This window comes from Rissa tridactyla, chromosome 13 (genome assembly GCF_028500815.1).
Source record: "Rissa tridactyla isolate bRisTri1 chromosome 13, bRisTri1.patW.cur.20221130, whole genome shotgun sequence".
NCBI classification, from domain to species: domain Eukaryota; kingdom Metazoa; phylum Chordata; class Aves; order Charadriiformes; family Laridae; genus Rissa; species Rissa tridactyla.
The window spans coordinates 10,554,926-10,574,187 of record NC_071478.1 but is presented as its reverse complement, the minus strand read 5'-3'; the positions used below and the strand labels follow the sequence as shown (position 1 = coordinate 10,574,187).

The 19,262-nt window shown below is 44.3% G+C and overlaps 1 protein-coding gene across 27 annotated transcripts in view; it reads right to left on the bottom strand.

The window, feature by feature from the left end:
* Positions 1–872: 872 nt before the first annotated feature.
* The window catches only part of FBRSL1 (fibrosin like 1), a 543,855-nt gene continuing 525,465 nt past the window's right edge, over positions 873–19,262 (bottom strand). For 15 of the 27 annotated variants that reach the window (XM_054219002.1, XM_054219013.1, XM_054218997.1 and 12 more), the window contains 8 exons: positions 15,861–15,932; positions 15,248–15,286; positions 14,289–14,360; positions 12,847–12,979; positions 8,730–8,807; positions 6,855–6,938; positions 5,614–5,854; positions 874–3,851 (listed from right to left, as the gene is read on the bottom strand). In XM_054219002.1, coding sequence (XP_054074977.1) covers positions 2,618–3,851; positions 5,614–5,854; positions 6,855–6,938; positions 8,730–8,807; positions 12,847–12,979; positions 14,289–14,360; positions 15,248–15,286; positions 15,861–15,932 — 1,953 coding nt within the window. In that variant the 3' untranslated portion in view covers positions 874–2,617. Of the gene's footprint in view, positions 3,852–5,613; positions 5,855–6,854; positions 6,939–8,729; positions 8,808–12,846; positions 12,980–14,288; positions 14,361–15,247; positions 15,287–15,860; positions 15,933–19,262 lie in introns of all 27 variants that reach the window. The other 12 variants (XM_054218996.1, XM_054219000.1, XM_054219007.1 and 9 more) reach the window with 3 other exon arrangements.

Genomic DNA, 19,262 nt, shown 5'->3' with positions numbered 1-19,262 from the left:
GGTTCGCTTACGCAGGTCTGTGCTAGAGAGGGTGTAAAGCGAGACGCTGCATTGGACGATGGCACCGGCAGAGAATGACAACCCCCTGAGCCGGCGTTACCAGTATCTTTATGCCGAGTCCACGCTTTTCACTTCCACCATGTGTTCTGTGTTCCTCCGATTTCAGCTGGGAGAGCAGGTGCCAATTTTTAACGCCTATTTTGTTATAAGCCTCCTTTCATCAGATTAAGGACCCTGCTATTTTATTTCATTTTAGTTTTTTAAGCTCAGTAATTTAGTCACACGTAAACTTAAAAACAGAAGCTGTAACGTGCTGCTAAAGCAACAGTCGCCCACTGTTAAATCAGTTACGGAGAGCGAGGGGGCTTGGAGCACTTCTCCATCCCCCCACAGATGTCTGCTCTCAGCCTACGGGAAAAGCTGGGGAAGCAAAGAAAAGGCCCGCGGCGAAGAGCGCTCGAGGCGATAACCTTCCCGGAGCGACGCCAGTTGCACGGAGGCTGTGCTTCCTTTTCCATCCTCCTTTCCCCCGGCCGCAGGCTGTGGGATGAGGGCGGGAGGCGCACAGGGGTGGGAGAGCTGCTGCAGAGCCGGGGACCCCACGCTCCCCCCCAGGCCCCGGCCGCGGCGGCTCTTGCCTCCGACGCAGCCGACGGGCCACGATCCTTCTGCCGGGAAAGAGTCACAAACACAATCCGATCCCTCTCCCAGCACCCACCCCTTCGCCAGCCGCCTCCTCCCCGCCGCCCAAGCCCCGTCGATAAGCCATTAGCCTCCGAGAGCCAGCGCGGGCTACGACACACAAACACTCAACTGCCTTTTTCATCCAAAATCAATGTTGTATTTATCTTCATTGATCTACAAGGAAACTGAATGTTTAAAATTACAGGGGGTGCAGGGGGGAGGATGGGGAGGGGGGGGAAACAAGAGTTACAGAGCCAAGAAAATAGTAGCGGATGGCTGAATTAACTAGAGAGAAAAAGCCCAGGATATATAAAACATGGACACTGAAAAATAAAATAAGGGAGGGGGGATGGTACAGCAAGTAAAACATGGCAAAATTTACATATGGATGAAAAGTAAAATCGGAAATAAAAAATAAATCATGCCAAAAAGCAGTTCAAGGCAGAACCACACTGAAACAAACATTTGCTTATGGTCTTCATGTACTATAGATAATATATCAGAATTTCTTTTTTTTTTTTAATCAACCATTAGACTTTTTTTTTTTTGCACTCCTAAAATTCTACTTTGTCTTGTATACAGATTCCAATAAGAACACTGCACAATTAGCACAAGGGGTCCACGGAAAATTGTCCTTGCTTGCCAGCGATCCTGCCCACAACACAAAAAAAGAGAAAAAAAAAAGGAAAAAAAAAAATAAGGAAAGGGTCTGCCGCATGGTACTGTGCCAGTTCCATCTGCTTTTGCCAGCTTGAAAAGTAGGAAACCAAAATTCCCTTCCAGGAGCGTGTGTCTCTCTCTTTCCTTGACGAACTGTCCCTTGTGTTTGTACAAAAAAATTCAGTCTCTCTTTATTTTTATTTATTTTTTTTTTTTGTTAAACACAAGCATCCTTCTTCCTGTTCACATGCCATTTCCATTCTGTCTCCGTAGTTGCGAGTTGGTTGTTTTTGGGTTGTTTTTTTTTTTTATTTTTTTTTTAAACCTTCCTCCCCCCAACATCCACTAAGACCTGCCTCCAAGTTCTTGCATAGTTGAAGTATATATGCCGTACTTAGCTTTCTGAGTGTGAATTTCTGACTGTGACAAGAGTATGAGTTGTAACCATGTTAACAAATAACCAGAGTGGTTCTAGAAACCATTTTTATAAAGTCTACCTATGTTAAGAATTTAATATTGGTGTACATTTATATTAACAGAATATTTACAGTTTGTTTTCTTTGTTTTTTTTTTGTTTAAAACAAGAAGTCAAAAAAAATTCCTCTTAAATTTCTGCATAATATAATAAGGCAAAAAACAAACAGTTTTGTACATTATTATTATTATTATTAATATTTTAATATATATCTGTAACTTCGGTTCCAAAGTACCAAGGTAAGTGATCAATTGGCCTCAGAAGGGAACCTCACAGTGGACTGTAAAACTACAGTATTTCCATAAATAATACTTTTAAGAAACCCTGGGTATTTTTTTCTTAAGGATCTGAGGCCTTTAAAATGCAAATTTAACTAAAAACAAAAGCAAAATTTCTTCTTTTTAAGTGAATAAAGAGCACAAAATTAAAAAAAATACAAATCCATTAAAAATGTTTCTCACATTTGGGAAAAAATGTACAAACTTGATATTCTCAACTCATTTTTTTTTTAGCACAGAAACAAAAAACGAAACCAAAAATCCATACCTATATATTAAATTCCCATTCTCAGCAACCTTCTTGTTGGAAAGTCTGCACCCCCGACCCCGTTATTTATGGAAATGTGCTTAACTTCTACAAATTTTACATTTAAAAAAAAAAAAGTTTACAGCAGTGCATTTTGTAAAAGGTTTGTTTTTTGTTTTTTTTTGTTTTTTTTTTCTCTGTTTGTTTTTTTGTTGTTGTTGTTGTTGTTTGTTTGTTTTATATACAGGCAAGTTTAAAATTCAATGTTGGGGACTATCGTGCCTCTACTTCTTTGGGGTTCCTAGAGGGGGAGTAGTCCCTGGACTCTGAGTTTGTGAGTGGAGTAGTCCTGCGTGGGGAGGCAGGTCTGGTGCTGCTCGCTGGTACAAGAGGCGGTGGGGCGCTCAGCGCGGCGGTTGGTGGGTTCCTGTTTAAAATCCCGTTGTGCATGGCAGTGGATGGACTCAGTCTGGGGTAATGCATCCCGCTTAAATGAGGCATGAAGGATGGCACGTGTGCCAGGTGACTTTCGATGGGGGACGAGTGCAAGTGGTGCATTCTGGCACGCTCAAGTTCTTCCCGTAAGTGCAAGCGCTCTCTTTCCTCCACTTGCCGCAACCGCTCCTGCTCTCGGCGGGCTTCAAGAAGGTTTTCATGGTTATAGTCGTGTGGTTCCCTGTCTCTGTAAGAACGCTCATGGTCGTAAAATCCAGAGGTGGTAGGGAACCTATGGATAGGATCTGTCCGGAGCTGGAAGTCCATTCGACGGTGCAGATCTAAGCTCCGGTAGGCATCTCGCAATGGGTCCCTCATTGGGTCCCAAGAAAATCCAGGATGCGGCAGCCTCTCTCTTCCTGACAAAGGATTCATGCCTATGAGCGGGGTCATCATTCTGCTGCGGTCCAGAACATTCATGTTGTTCATCTGGTGCACGCTGCCCATGGAGATGGGCATAGAGGCAGCCATCGAGTGAGGCAATGATAATCCATGCAAAGTAGGTGGTGGGGGATGCTCCACTGATCGGGAGTGCTGCGAAGGCTCTGACCCTACCACCAGCACATCACTGTCTTCTTTCCTCTCCTCTTTGACTTTGATGTCGTTCTTAATCTTCTGGAGGTCGCTGGGAAGCTCTGTCTTTCTCTCCATGTCCTTGCTCATTAAATTGGTAAGCTTCAAGCTCTCACTTAGTGCAGGTTTGCTGTATGGGGATACAGACTGGATTACTGGCTTTGTGTTGTCCTCAGAGGGTCTCTTATCATGGCTTGGAGTTTCCTTCACTGGGGAACGGCTCTCTTTAATCTTGTGTTCTGCTATGGGCGGCTCTCTCAGCCGGTCAGGGTGCTCTCGCTCGGGTTCTTTGGACCTTTCCCTTTCCCCGAGGCTAACCTGCCTGATGGGATCACTGGAGGTTTGGCTGTTGCTGCGGATGAGATTGCTTATCTGATGTGTCACTGGAGCCGATGCCGGTGAGGATCTGTTTGAATGTCTGTTTTTATCCATGAGGTCTCTGTGAAAAAAGAGAACACACATCCTTGGTATTGTGTGAACAAACATACATGTGATGCTGGACGTGCCTAGTGCTGTCTCTAGTTGTGTAATTCGAGGTTGCTCAGAAGGTGATCTGCAAAGCTCTGCTAGCACCAGCTGTAGCTGTGACGCTACGCTAAAAGATACGCACTACCCGCCTTTACATACTACAGAGAAAAAAAATGTCGACTGGAAGCAGCCATAACACGATGCTTATTTTCCTATGGAGCTGCAGGAGAGCTTTTGTTGTTGGCAGATTTGTCAGGTAAGGTAGGTGCTTAAGGAAAAATCCTCGAATAGGCCACGAAACTGAGTAATCGACCTCTGTTTCAAGAGGATCTGCTATGAAGAACAAGGGGTTTGATGACAATGTCCATGGTTTAGAAGAGAGGTATGAGGGTTTACATTTCTAACTGCACCTCTATTTCTGAGCAAGCCAATTAGTCACAGTTACTCCCACCTCTTTAAGAGGGGAATAAATAATACTCACCTTTTAAAAGCACTTTGCTCTGAATGAGAGACTCTCTAAATGGAAAATACGATGGTGTGATTGAGAGAACTGCATTATGCAGCTGAGAGGCTCACTGATGCCTAAGTTTTATGCCGGGTTTGCTTTCGAGAGCTGTAAGACCTGAGTGCTGAAAGCTGGAGGTGTTTTGGGGAGTTCCGTAAGTATTTATCCCTTATGATTACATTTGCTAACCCGGATTTCTTCCTCTGCAGTAGTCCTGACTGCTGGTCAAGGATGCGCTTTATTAAAAAAATGTCCAAAGAGGGATGCTGGGGACAGCTTAAGCTGAATTAATAGAAACGTCATAGAGATGTTAACCCCTGCGTGAACACTCTTGAGAGCAGAGTAACCTTGGTTTGCAAATGAATTACACTAAAGCCAAGAAGGGAGCTTCCTAGCTGAATGACTATCCATGCAAGGGTGTCAGACAATTTAACATTTACAGCAAGACGATTTTCAGCGTATTGCTTCCATACAATCTCATTCACAGGCACTGCCTGAAGATCTCGTTAAAAGCACTCCAGGCAAACTATGAACCCCCTATCACTAATCAAACACACACATCTAAGACTTGCAGGCTGTTATTGCCTACAAAGTAACCTGTTGGAGACAACTGGGCTCTGAAATATAAAGGCCTTTACAGCTCCAAAATCATATAACTGGAAGCTAATGAAGTATCTATAGCTCAGGTGAAACACTCGTGTCATCGTTAATAACGGTTTGTCTACAATGCAATTTTTAAAAATCAGTTTTGCTAATGGATTCATGCACGCTGCTCCAGATACAGGCATTTGCATTTTTATCTCGTTAATGTCCAGCTAACATTTGAATTCATCAGCATATCTGTACATTAATGAGAACTATGACTGTCTCCAAAGGACCCATCACAACGCTACCTTCATGATTTCAGAATATACAGCAATCCTAAAGCAGCTGCATTGAAAACAGCCGAGTATACCCTGGAAACGCAGCGACACACTCATTTCCTCAGCCTGGTGCTTTTTATTAACCTGCTAGCGGGGACGGGCTTACCATATTGCCACAGAGGACAAATCCTAAAAGGCAAAGAGGGTTTTTTTTTTTGTGTTGCCAGTGCTTGTGCTAATCTGAGGGAGAGGCCTATCAGCTGCTCCAAAGACAAGCAATGTTTTGCACTGATTATTCTACTATCAGAAAAATTAGAAAAAATAATAGAGGGAAAAGAAAGTGCTCAAAAGCACCCACTGCTTACCTCTCTTTGTCTCTGTCGTCTTTACTCAGAGAAAGATCCCTCTTCTCGGGCTCTCGCTCCCGCTCTCTGTCTCTGTCATGGTTTGTCACCGAGGAGCTTCGCTCAGAGTCGGTGGGCTTGGGCCACTGTGGAGGTGTTGGGAAGGACGGTGGGGTCCGATGCAGTCTATTCCATGGCTCGTGGGGATTGTTGAAATTCTGCAGGTTTGGGCCATCTTTGTGAGTAAAAATGTTGTTGTGAGCTAGAATAATGGCAGGGGGAGGAAGAGTTAAAAATAATTCAAGCCAAATAATTGCATATACATTTCTCACAATGCAAATCACAACCAGAACTGTCCTTTCAAGACTTTTTAATGTGGAGCTAACGGCGAGGGGGAGCTACTCGCAGGTGGACGCAGATACCTCCAACACTGGGCGTAAGATCCACCAGCTCTTTTAAGGCTGTTGGTGGAAGAAATAACTTAGGGATGATCGAAAATGCCCAGCTCCTCTTCTCCCCCCACCCCGGCAAGGGTTCCACCACAAAAGCAATGTTTTTCCTCAGCTCCTCTCACTGGCAGAAACTTTAATTTGGGGGTAGTTACAAGCAATCAGCTGCCTGCAGCTGAGGATTCAAGGATTTTTTTGTCAAAGAAACCAGACTATATGGTGGTATGTATGCGTGTGTGTAAAAATAGAGCTTGACTGTAGGCTTTTCGGAACAGTCACTTGATTTTCCTCCATCGATCTTCAGCTGATTCCTGTCGCACCATGAGATGCAAAAGCACGTTCTCATGTGTGGCTCTCAAGCATGTCTTGCCTACAGGTAACATGTTTTTGAAGTAAAATTATTATATACAGGTAATTTAAACTTCAGACAACGGTTACAGAGCAATTCTATGTGCTGAATTAGGAGAAGTATCAATAGCTGTTCCACTACGCATCTTCGCCGTTGAAGGGTGTTACTTTAGATGCCCATAGGGTCCCAGAGCTCAGAGGGGTCTGGCAGCTCTAGCACCTCTAGGAGCACACAAGGTACCAGCCCTCAGCGGTGAGGAGACACAGAGCCCAGCTAGTGATGTCTGTGACATGCAGAAAAGCTCCCACCGCAGAGACCTGGAAATCTTAGGTGCAGTGTTTTCAGATAGGAGAATGGAGGTTAGGAATGAAACGTCTTTAAAAACTACCACCAGCTGCTGTAAATATTAGCATGTGGCTTTTCTGGAAGGGATGTTTGTCTGCAGTAACCCAGCCAGTACTTACTCAGAGCATGACTGCCTAATCCTCCAAAGGCATTGCTGCCTAAGTTCCCAAGGCCGCTGAAGGTGCTTGACCTGCTAAATGGATCTGGAAAGGCAAACAGGGATTTAGCAGGCATTTAGCCAAGAATGTTGGAGAATGAAACGCACCCCTCCCCTTCTTAACGGTCTGAATCCAAGTAGGATTAGGCCAGACTTTAAGCTGATCCTTCTCATTGCAAGGTTCTTTGCACAGAAAATTCCCATCATGTTAAAATGGAGAAGGGATTCAGTGCTCACTCTGCAAACAGGTGCTGTAATAAACTTTTGTATGCCCGTCAGAGGGGAGCTAGAAATTAAGGTCTAATAGCTGAAATTAGGGTGGCTGCTGCTGAGCTATAACTCCCCTTCCTTATCAGTACTAACAGCAGAAGCATTGCAATTGCCTTGAAAGAACCTCGGCAGGCTCCTGGGTCAGCATATTGAGGGGATGCATCCTTTCTTTTTTCTCTTGTTTCTGTGCACAACTTTCTATCCTCTTTGTAACAGTGCCTAGAGACAGTCCTAAGGCTAATTGCTACGGACATCCATCCTTACACCAACTAATTTTGGCCTGTTTGTGCCAAAATCCTTTCCCATAATACCTTCCTTGATCCCAGTGGTGGTGGAAAAGATAGCGTAGTCTTAGAGGAGCTACTATGACAAAGGGATGTATCTTCTGAGGCAAAAGATGAATCTTGCCTTTCCTAGTCAAGTACCTGACTGTTTGGTTACTGGCACTTATATTTATAAAAAGTCTTCTTTTTTTTTTTTTTCCCCATTAAAGGCACCCATCATCAGAAGAGGTTCCTCTCTGAGCGGATATAGCCTGACTCAGGTTTCTGCGCTCCAGAGATGGCTATGGCTTAAACAGCACCAGTGTACTTGTTTTCTTTCCTACTGGGCATCTCTAAACAACTCCTCCTTCTGCCCGCTGGCTTTTTCACTGTCCCTTTAAAGTCTTCAACTTGCCATGTTACAGGAGATGTGTTGCTCTCCGCTTCCTCACGGATACCCTTATCTTTAAAATATCAAGGCAAATAGGTTGGATCTTTAAGCAAACAGCTATTTGCTTATTTACTTATTTTTAAATAGCTGTTCTTGCCCTTCCCCTTTGATATTAAGTAGTTGCGTGACTCTGTAGAGATACAGTTAATTCTGACAGAATGTTCAGGAATTGATGTAAATCTGTGTATTTGTAACAGAAAAAAAGTCTACTAGGTCATGTGGCATGCCACATTTACTGATTGGATGAGTGTTACTGAAACATTAATCAACAGAGCTTGAACTTTAATTGGCAATGAGCTGCTTGTGAGCTTCTAAAATGAGGAAATTTGAGAAAATCAGGCTCTACTTACTGCCAATTAGGAAACTGAAAGGCTGGCAAAATGTGCAGAACAGCTATCTGCCAGGAACTGTTCACTGAACTTTATTAAAGAACCTAGTCAAGAACGTTCATAGGTGGGAAACGGTACAGGAGGAACCCATTTTAAGCTGTGACTTGTTTGAGGTAACTTTGCATAAATTTTCCCTGTTTCCTTGGGCACATTCAGCAGCACAGAAGGGCTCTACAGGTCACAATTCAGCTCCTGTGCAGCGTCCCAGCAGTGACAGACTTGCCTGCTCTGCAGTGCCCTCTTCTCTTGCAGGAGAGGGTCTGCTAGTCCTGCCCTTCTCCTTTGGAGGAGAGCAGAGGGGATGTGCTGGGAAGCTGCCATGGCCGGGAAGCTGGCTAGCTTCTGGTTCCTCAGCCTAAGCCTCTCCCTCCCCCTGTGCTACAGTGCCTCAAGGCAGGACCACACCGGAGAGCCAGGAATGGGTCAGAGGGGTAAAGGCGAAGGCAGGGTTTACTTACACTTACCTGCCAAGTGGTTAGGGGGCAGGAAACTGCTGTGGTGAGGTGACGGACCAAAAGGGGTGGTGGCGGGATGTGTCGCACCTGTGAGAACAAGGTCCCTTTTTTAGTTCAGTGGCAAGTGACTGCTTGCATACACAGAGGTCCTGGCCACCACATTCAAGAACGAGATGCAAAGGCCCAGGCCAGATTAAACATAGCAAAGGCCAGGGAACAGCCCAAACACCAGCCCAGCGAGCTACAGGCAGGATTTCTCTGCGTGCCCTTTAAGGGTCCTGTGGGCACTAGGAGGCAGGAGGAGACCTTGCACTCAGCATTGTCGCTCACCTGTAGTAATGAGGAAGTGAACCTCTTTGTCTGCCATTTTCAGTCATTACTCTGTGTTTACATTAAAAAGGGTCAGCCCAGGTTATGGGCCCAGACAGAAGGTGCTTGGAAGTGACTGATTAGAGTCTATATGAAAGATCAGTTAATGACAGGCACGAAGGGAACATCAATCATGCCTCTCCCATGAGAGCTCTGTCTTCGCTCTCACATCTGTCTCTGCATCCACAGGCTCCCCTTGCCATATTTTTTTCCCTTTGCTAGACACTGCTCACTGCCACGGTGCCACGCTACCTCGTGGGAAAGGACCACCACTGCCGAGCACGCTGGATTGCACTAGGTTGAGGTAAGGGGCAGAATGGGCTGAAACAAGCTGGTCTGCCCTGTATTTCAAGGTGGACCGGGCTCATACAGAAAATTCTGTTCTCTTTTCAGAGCAGAAAATGAGAGATTTGCCTCCTTCACAGGCAGACACACGCGAACCTGAACAGGCCTGCAACCGCAGCATGAAAACACTGGGGTCACCTGCCACAGGATACCTGGCTTTTGGAGGAACACTAACTCCCATGTATCCTGCAAATGACAGTATGTTTGCGTAATCCCACAGGCCTGGCTTTTGTCCCCTAAGATTAGTACAGATGATTTTCAGGATGCACCTGAAATCACCTTTTGAATATTCATGTTTCAGATGTGTGTGACAAAATGTCTCTAGTATTAGACTGGCAAGAGCAGCCCTCCCCAACTGTTTAGACTGTGAATGTCCTTTCGGTGCCCCCTCCCTGCCAATACTTCCACTACTGCAGACAAAGCAGAATTAGCAACTGTCATAACTTTCAGATGCTGGATGCAAACGCAATTTCCACCTCCCTTGCAGAAGGCAAGACCTGCCATACCTGTGCATTAACTGTCTCATTTTGTTAGAAACTAGTAATTCCAGACAATGACAGAAGCAGCACTTTCCCGAGGACTTGTTAAGTCATGTGCAAAATAGACCAACACCTAAATAAAGCTTTTCAGTGCTCGTCTCGTATATTTTGTTGGTAGAAAGTTAACTTCCCTTAATACTGAGAAGTAACAGGTCAGCTCTAGCAAACATCAGCAGCCCCACTGGGCAGGAACACGGGCTCTTTACTAACAGCTCACTTAGTCATTGCTTTCTCAAGTGATAACTTTCTATTACAGAAAAGAGGATTATGATCCTTTTCCTCCCACCAGGCACTCCAGCTCTCCTGTCACCTCCACCACAAAGAATTCTGCCTCATCTGTGGCCCATATGAATGATTCACACTAGTGGCAGACCTGCTCTGGTACGTTGTTCCTGACCATCATCTCCAAGCCCCATCAAATGCATGTTTCCACCATATATCATCAGTGCTGATAATGGTCACAGCAGAAGTGGGGTAAATGGAGGACAGAAATTAATACGCACAGGAGAAACCGCACGCCAAACACAGCACAAACAGCGTTTTATGGAGGTGCTGGTCAGTCCCTGACCTGATCTTCCTTGGTGACAGAGCCCAACAACAGACGGTTGTTGTAAAACACACTCATGTGTCCAGAACACGAGCAGACTATAAAACTGGAGAGGGAGACAGCGCTGCGTGTCCCACACCAGCTTGGGCACCACAAACCTAAGCAGCCAGAAAATGAGTTGAGGAAACTTAAGAGAGACCAGGGCAACGAGACCTGGAGTTATCTATAAACATTCTGACTGCTCCAATGCTTCAAGACGGATGGAGACTGTCATCTTTCTAATCCTTTAAGATTTCAGAAGGTGTATAATGGATGGGAGATTTCTTCCAAGGAGACGGCTTACAAACTCAACTACACGGGCTGATAATAAAAAATCCTCCAGAGAAAGCCAGGAGCGGCATTGCAGGCTGTCAGGTAGTTATTAAATATAGCGTCTGCCAGGCAGCCGAACATCCGTCCTGAAGACAGGTGGCCCTAAGATAACTTATGTCTCCCGCAGTAACTAGGCAATGCAGCAGAACCAATGATTCACATCAACTGCGCGCTTGTTCGATAAGGTGAAAAGAATGCCTCGGATATTGCAGAGTAAAAGATTTATTCATCTATATATTACTGCTGCAATGTTTGTTCACTTTGATAGCACTCTTTACCTAGATTTACCGTGTGATGGCTCTTGTGATTAATATACTCACGGACAAGTTGCTGTAAGCTTGTTTATCTCCAGTGAAAGTTTTCTATTAATTTGCCTTCTTTAATGTATCTATTCCATACTACTTCCCCTCTCGCTTTTATGAATGGAGAAGCAAGCCATGCTTGCATCTTCAAGAGAAAAAGCTCAAGATACCAACTGGACTGGTGCTTTTCTGCCTGTTAGGGTAAACTCTGCCCAAATATAGCCTTACACGGTTGTTGCAATGACAACACAGGACAGACTGAAGACAGTGACAAGGAAACAGCTGCCATAGGAAAACAGTCAGAGGTTTGTAAATCAGCTGTGCTTATGCATCCAAGTAGATGCAACACATATCTTGGCCCTGTACTATGAAAGTACCTTTAGACACCAAAATACAGGGTAGCACCCTACAATGTACAGCTAGGATCAGCACCGATTAGATGTGGTGGAAACATGCATTTGATAGTTAAGAATTTCCATCCACAGATAAGGGCGGAAAGACAAACTGAACCACTGGTGGAGTTCCTGAAGGCTATCCGACATCTGCATTTGAAACTCAGTTCTCACGGAGGTTTCAGCTTGATTCTCATCTCTTGCTTTTCTGTCATGTTTGGGACAGAATTCGTAACACTTTTAACCTCATTCATTTCAACAGGGTTGAACCAAGGCTGAATATGACCATGTCTACACTGAGTTAGAACGAGAGTGCAATATTGCATCATAAAACCAGAGTAAAGTTTGGAAAGAAAATTACATTAGTTTCCAACTAATAACATACAGAAGGCAGACTCTGGCATTTCAAACACAGAAAGAAAATCTGAAAAAGTCTGGGGGGGAAGCGAAGCCCTGGGAAGAGAAAAAATCCAACATTGGGTAGATGGAAATCAACAAGAATAGCACCAGTGACCTCCAAAACCAGAATGTCAGAGTTGCAGTGTCCAGTGGTCAGAGCCATCAAGAACAGTGCAGTGAAGCTTACTGCACTTTGGTAATTGCATTAATTGTAATTACTTCTCCAACAGATTGGAAAGCAATTGATCAATGAAAACTGTATTTAATTTTTTTTTAGTTCAATATGCCATTTTAAGCCTTAGAGATTGCTGGACTTAATAACACATGGGGACATTTTGTATTTAAAAGCTGAACACTTCACCAATACACCTTCTGTGATATCTTCAATGCTGTTATTGAAGTCTTGCTTTTACAAAAACCCCTTTTTTTCTGAAAACAATCAGAAACTTGGTGAGTGGAGGAGCTGAGAAGAACAATGTGGCAAATATAAAAGCAAGAAAGAGACCAGGGTGTCTTCCAATCCTGTCCAATGGAAACATTTTCAAGCGTTTTGTCACAATCACTTTTTAAAATCACTCTACAGCCTGTTAATCAGGACACATAAGAACCAGCTGCACAGACAGGAGTGTAAGAGCCAGTGCTGCAGGTCGGTGACGTGCAGAGGACCCCACACTGGAGGCCATGGCAGAGCCCAGCCCAGAGGCCCCGTGAGCCCAAGTGACAGGAGTGGCCGGTGCTTCTGCACCCCTGTGAACCATCCTGCCTGCTTCCATTTCTGAGGCATATGTACGCTGTAGAGACACACGTTACATATACTGACTGTTTGAGTTCTTTTTGCAACAAGTGATGATCTTCCCTTACCTGTGGTAGAAAACAGAGGCCTGGCAAGATCCTGTGGATAATGGAAGCCTGGAAACACTCCAGGGGCGGGAGGTCTGCTGAACAGGTCAAGTTTACCACCTATCTCTAGCTTGTGGGGATCCAGCTGCATTTGCTGTCAAATGATATAAAAACAATCTCATTATGCACTTCCTTTTTTATGGGAGAAAAAGAGAGAGAGTTCAGGCTCACTCCTGCTTAGCCCTGCCAGGGAGAGTTAGCGAGAGTGACAGCAGCATCTCTGGTCACGTACTGCAGTCATGCTCTGACAGCATCTGTAAGGCCATTTTGCTCCGCAGCCTCTCAGCTGCCTGCCTCATCCACATGGATAAGGTCTGCAGCGAGTGCTCAGCCCCTCAGCACACACAATGGAGCATGCAACGTGATACACCGAGCGCGCGGCACCCCAGCATCAGCCGGCGCTCTCAGCCTGACAGAAAATATTCTGCAGGCAGAAAGCTGCCGACAGAAGTCATGTGAGCTGGGTGACGGACTCACTGTTTTGCTTCTCCAGTTTGGGAAGAGAGATGTTCCTAGACTATGCCCTTCCTGCAGCTAGACAGCTCAGCATGCAGACAAGGAGCGAAGCATAAAGGAACTATGAGGTTCCTTCAGAGGCTATTTTCGTCCTTCTCCTACAGAAGTGAGCATGGTCACAACTGCACCTAAGTCATGTAAGTCTCTCAATAGCTTAAAGATGATATATTTGCTCATTAAAAAAATAGACATACACCACTTACAGAGGCACTACTTACAGTGCACCTACTTAAGCACTGAATAGTCTTCATTAATGGGACAAAAAAACTACAGCAGGAGCTATGAAAAAATAAACGCTACAGCAGTCCCATTATCGGCTATTCTGCCTGCCACAGGGAACTTCAAGCTGTAACAGCACCCCAGTGTACCTACACCTTGTTACCTCTTGAGTTTGAAACCCCGTCCCTCTGCCTGCCATCACTGCAGTGCAGAAAGCCCAACAACCCCCAACACAGTAACTATCAATCTACTCCCCTGCTCTATGTTTTGTCATATGTTCTGCACCATATCGGTCATTTCATTAGGAACGGGATAATACTCTATATTCCACAGGAGGTACTAGTACAGCAGGGAAGTGGCATTAAACATGTATGCTTTGTAAAAAAGATGGATCTGTGGCAAAATTACCTTCCCCCTCCCTTTCTTCTTCTCTTTCTGCCTGTGCATTTAGTATCTCCTGCTCCCCTTGCTACCCTTCAACCCAACTCCCTTGCCCTCAGATAAACTTTATGGTTGCTATAATAAATGTTAAAGGATTGAAAGTGTTAGTTAATCAATACAGGCAAGCTTGAGAATCACCAACAGTAACTGCTTCCTGCTCATTACTCACTGAAATATAATCTGTAAGCCAAAAGACTTGGCTTTGTTCCAGAAACTGTCTGTATTACCTTTATCTTTTGCTGGTGATGGTAGATCTGCCAGGCGATCTGTACATGAACCGCACACCACTTCCCGGGTTTCTGCAATGGAAAGCACAAGAATTTAGATTAATTTATACGTTAGCAATCTACATCAGATAGAACGTTTCATTTCCCTTACTGTCAAGCAGGCAGCTAAGCAATGAGAAAGGCTGATTACTAAAACAGCACAATAGGTGATCAGCGTTTTTTTCTGTACTGCAGCAGATGATGTTTAAATTAAGAAGGAATCAAACAGGAAGAATGTGGGATGTGGGATGTCTTCCTCATCTCATGGAGACTTGAGATCTCTGCCTTGTTCTCTCCTACTTGCGCTCCCTCCCTCATAAACTGAAAATAAATGTCAGCAAAGCACGGTATGCCATGCTTAAGAGAAAGCAACTAACAGTTAACAGCTCTGTTTCTGAAAAGAGCCCTGTTCATTCATCCCTGCCGCGCTGCAGGCTAAGTCATGCACGGTTATTATGGCTGCTTGCATTTGGGGGGGAAAAGGGTACGGACAAACAATCACCAGGGATGAGCAGGGATGAACGAGTCACAGCTTTTCAGCTGAGCTGCGGTACTCACTGTAGGGTGTTTTTGTGGAACATCAGAAGCACAAATAAAACACATTGACCTAAGCCAGCATGAATATGATCACTGGTGAATGTCTGTCCATGCTCACAGTCATTTATTTCCGTGACCCTTATTCCGTACTGTGAACTACTAATGCACATAAATGGATGCAAAAGAAGGTTGGGATTCAACCTAAACGTTATTAATCAGAAGCAGCTAAGAGCTAACTAAAACATTTTGCTTTAAATAAAGGATGAACGTGAAGTTCTCTAGTGGACATGCTAAATTTCAGAAACACATGCACAGTATTTGAAGTGTGTGACTGTGTATATATATATGTATATGTATATATGTATATAAAATCCCCCACAAACCTTACTTACTCTTACTGGAGGCCTATAAGGGTCTGACACCTATGGGAAAAGCAGAAATAAAACAATCAGTCTTTCTAAATTAGCCAATATACAGAAAGGTGGGGAACTTCCTTCCTCCAAACAAATAAAAACATTTAGAAAGCAATGTTCCAGAGAAGTCTCCTGTGACATGGGAAATCTAAAAGGCTAAAAGGAGGCTTAAAACTTCTCTTTCATTCCTTGCACCAAACTCAGCAGAATTTTATGATAAACAAGGCAGCTTCATGCCAGCAACTGAACAGTGCCAGTGCTTTTCCAAACTTTATAATCGTTCTGAAATGGAGCACATAAAATTACTCTCCAAGCAACACTGAGGGGAAAGACCCTGAAGGGGTTTTCTGCCCCATTTCCCTCTGACTTTGTTTAAAGCAGTCAATACATCCCTTTGTATTCACGATGGGTGGAGGCTGCTGTTGTCTCACCAGGAAAAGAAACTTCTGTCCTGACTGCATGTTCTGAGTCTAGAAGGCCAATTTGCTCACCAGCTGCTCTCTTTTTTTCTTTTTTATGAGTCATCACTGTGTTTACTGTAAACCCAGATAAGCTGAAAGGAAGGTTATCTATTGTTGCCTACCCCGGGAGTCTTCTGCAGCAGCGTATGGTGGACTGTGCCTGGTCTACCTGCTACATCAATAGGGTTTGAAGTCTGAAAGACAAGAATAGAGCATGAACAATACTGTATCATACCAGCGGTACATTTAACATCTCTATCTGATGTTAACGGCATTAATTAGTCCATGTTTGTACTGTGGTTTGAACACGCATATTGCTGCATTAGTACTAAATGTTATCTCTTACTGACAGCCAACAGCATTTAACCACCATGTCATCTATTATTATTTAGCGGCAGTAACAGTATTACAGCAGCACCCCTAAGCCCCGCTGAAATCTAACCCCATTGTGCTATGCAGTATGCAAGTGGATGGGAAGAGACAGTCCCTGCCCCCCAAGCTTATTCTTTAGACAAACCAGGCAGGCAGTAGGAAAGAGAATGAGAGAGGTGGACTGACTCCCTCCATCTTTCAGGCAGCAACCGGTATTGCGGTCAGGAACAGAACAACTCAAGCATCCCAGTCCCATATTGCACCTATTGGAACACGGCTGCTCTCCGACTGGGGCTCGGTAACGCAATGGCTAAAAGGGCAACAGCCCATCTATTTGCATCGACAAGGCAAAATAAGAAACCTTAGAAGGTGCTTGTGGGTCTTTTATAGCTTTGCATTGTTTATTCCATCATTTTCCAGCAAGAATTAAACACCTCATTCAATGAATCCCTGTTCCTCCTCCTCCTCCGGATCCCACCTGTTGCCCTGTCCTAGACGATCCCCAAGAACTCGTTCGTCTTCTCACTCTGGCATTCCTCCATCTCCCACTCCCAGCACAACTGCACCTGGTGCCTCCGCGCAGCTGAGTGCAGAGGGGTTAAACCTTATTCCCCAAGAGATTATTTCAGGGACTCATATTTTAGGTCAAATTACAGTAGATTTCAAAGAGTCAAACTGTATGAGGAATGAGTGAAATCATGGGTGTGGGAGGAAAGATAGGTTTTAATTTGTCTAAGGCTACGTAACTTCCAGACTCATTAAAAAGAGAATTCTCGTGTGTGTGTAGGTAAGTCAAAGAGCTCCCCAGGCAGATCTGTGCTCTCAGGGCCTGTCTGACAGCTGAGGTATATATAAGGTGGCAAATAAGTTACAGCTATCATACAGGCAAGAGCTTTAAGATCACAACATGTTAATAGCATGGTGTCATCCTGTCCCTTTGTCCCCTGGAGAAAGATGTGAATGCTTCCTCCAGCAAAGTAAACTGAATACTTCTGACCTTTTCAAGTTCTTAGCTTGTGAGAAACGGCCTTCGGGAAACTCACTGAGAAGTTTACCGTCAGCCTGGATTTATGTGCAGTGGATTTACACGCACAGCTGTAGGCAACTGACACGGGAAGGGGAAAAACAAAACCAAGACCTCTGCTTTGGAAAGCAAGAAGTGCAGGATTCAGCGTGCCAAAACCAAATCATCAGGTCTGTAGTGATTATGAAGGCTTTAGTCAAACAGCTTGGGAGGGAGAGAGCATGGAAAAATGATGCGGTAACGATGACTAGAGTGGCTTTGCCCAGCAGTTGGGCTCTGTCTCCTCTAGGAAACTGCAAAATAATCTGCCAAAGTGGCAGATTAATTTTTCAACCTATCCCTCTTTTTTCAGATGTTAGATTGCATGTAAACAGAGCACCGTCCAGAGATCAAGTGATGTTAGCGATTAACCATGGCACCAGAGTATGACCTTGTGCTGCTTAAACTCAAGCTAGTAAATTTCTATGTATCTATCATTAAAATGAATTAAAAGCTAGTTATAATACAGCACTAAAAACTGTTTAAAAATGTAAAGGGTCTGCGCTCACTTTTTCTTTCTTGCTATGTAACTGCTTCTCTTTGGTCTAATGGCATTTTACAATGAGATGGTATCTATAAAGCTTGTAATGAAGATGGAAACCAGAAGAGCATGCTACCAGCGTATCAGAAGCTCCTAATTAACAGTAGCCTTATGGCGAAACTGAACCCTATCTTCACATTAGCAAAATGTTGCCAATTCCACCTTATTTGTGTAGCGCCTTTTCTTGGGAAGTCACGTTCACACCCTGACAGCTTGGGGTCTGTAGGGATCCCCCGGCATCCCTTGCAAGAACAGCAACAATTAGCCCTGGGGGACAAACTCCATCAAGGGAGAGCTACATTCCGTGCCTTTGCTCCCTCTGCTCAGCTGCAACTGCTCCTCTTCCATGCCTGCAGCCACTACACACACAACTCTGGCTGAAAACAGCCACTTTAGAGACTTTGCTACTTGTAACGTGTGCGTAAAATAAAATAACGTAAGGGATTCGATGAGCACTGAGGAAATACTCCAGCTTCCATTAAAAAACATTAAGCGGGATGGTTGTAAGAGGCCTTATTTGCAGCAGTTGCTAATTACTGACGTCCACCAATGTCAGTGAGGCTGCTGTGGGAAGCACAGCCCGCAGCCCTGCTCCATATGGCTATGGAAATGACTTTCCTAATGCAAACAGGAATGGTCTGGCTACAGGGCTGGTCCTTTAAGTCTTCTAACACAGCAGCAGAGCTCTATGGAAATGCAGTTCAAGATAAGAGATCTCCACAATCACAGTATGTAAGGAAGCTAAACACATCTGAACTTACAAATGGAGTAAATGCTCCATATTCAAACAAATGCTATATAGATATAATGCGCATTTCTTGCGTGGAGAGATTTAATGGTTTCTGTACATTTAAAAACAGTTAATAAAAAGAACAAGCCAGGGAGGGAAAAAAAAGCAGTGCACACCACAGAATTCATCAAAAATGGTGGTTATCCTGGCAATATTTCCAAATGCCAATCAGTGCTAGTTGTAATGATACGTTACAGTTGCAGTGCACCTTTCAAACACACGATCTCAAAGAAGCTTGCAGGCATTAATCAACCCTTATAAAACCCACTGCAAGATAATTTCATACATGAGGAAGCTGAGGAACAGAAGATTTAAGCGACTTGCCCAAGGTCAGACAGTGTCGGAACTGGGGATAAAAATGCAGCTCCTTCAAATTGCTCTACCCATTTACAGCAGTCTCTCCCTATTGTTCCCACACTTGTACAGTCAATTTCTCATTTTTTTTCCGGGAATAAACACAGTTCATCTTTTGCAATCTCAGACTGTTAAATTTATAAAATGATTTGGGACTCATCGGTCTATTATTAGCTGTAAATATTTCAATCAAATAACGCATTTGACTGTATGCTTCTCCACCGGCTTCAGTTGACCTCGCAAGTGAACCACTATATCCTTTTCCAAGGAACAATCTGTAGTGCCAAGAGAAAATTTCTGCTAAAGTGTTGGCTGCTTTGTGCAGAGGATGCTCACAGATCTGCGGGGTGATCGCTTCCAACCCCGTGCTGCTCTCCTGCTAGTTAAATCATGTGCTACAAAAT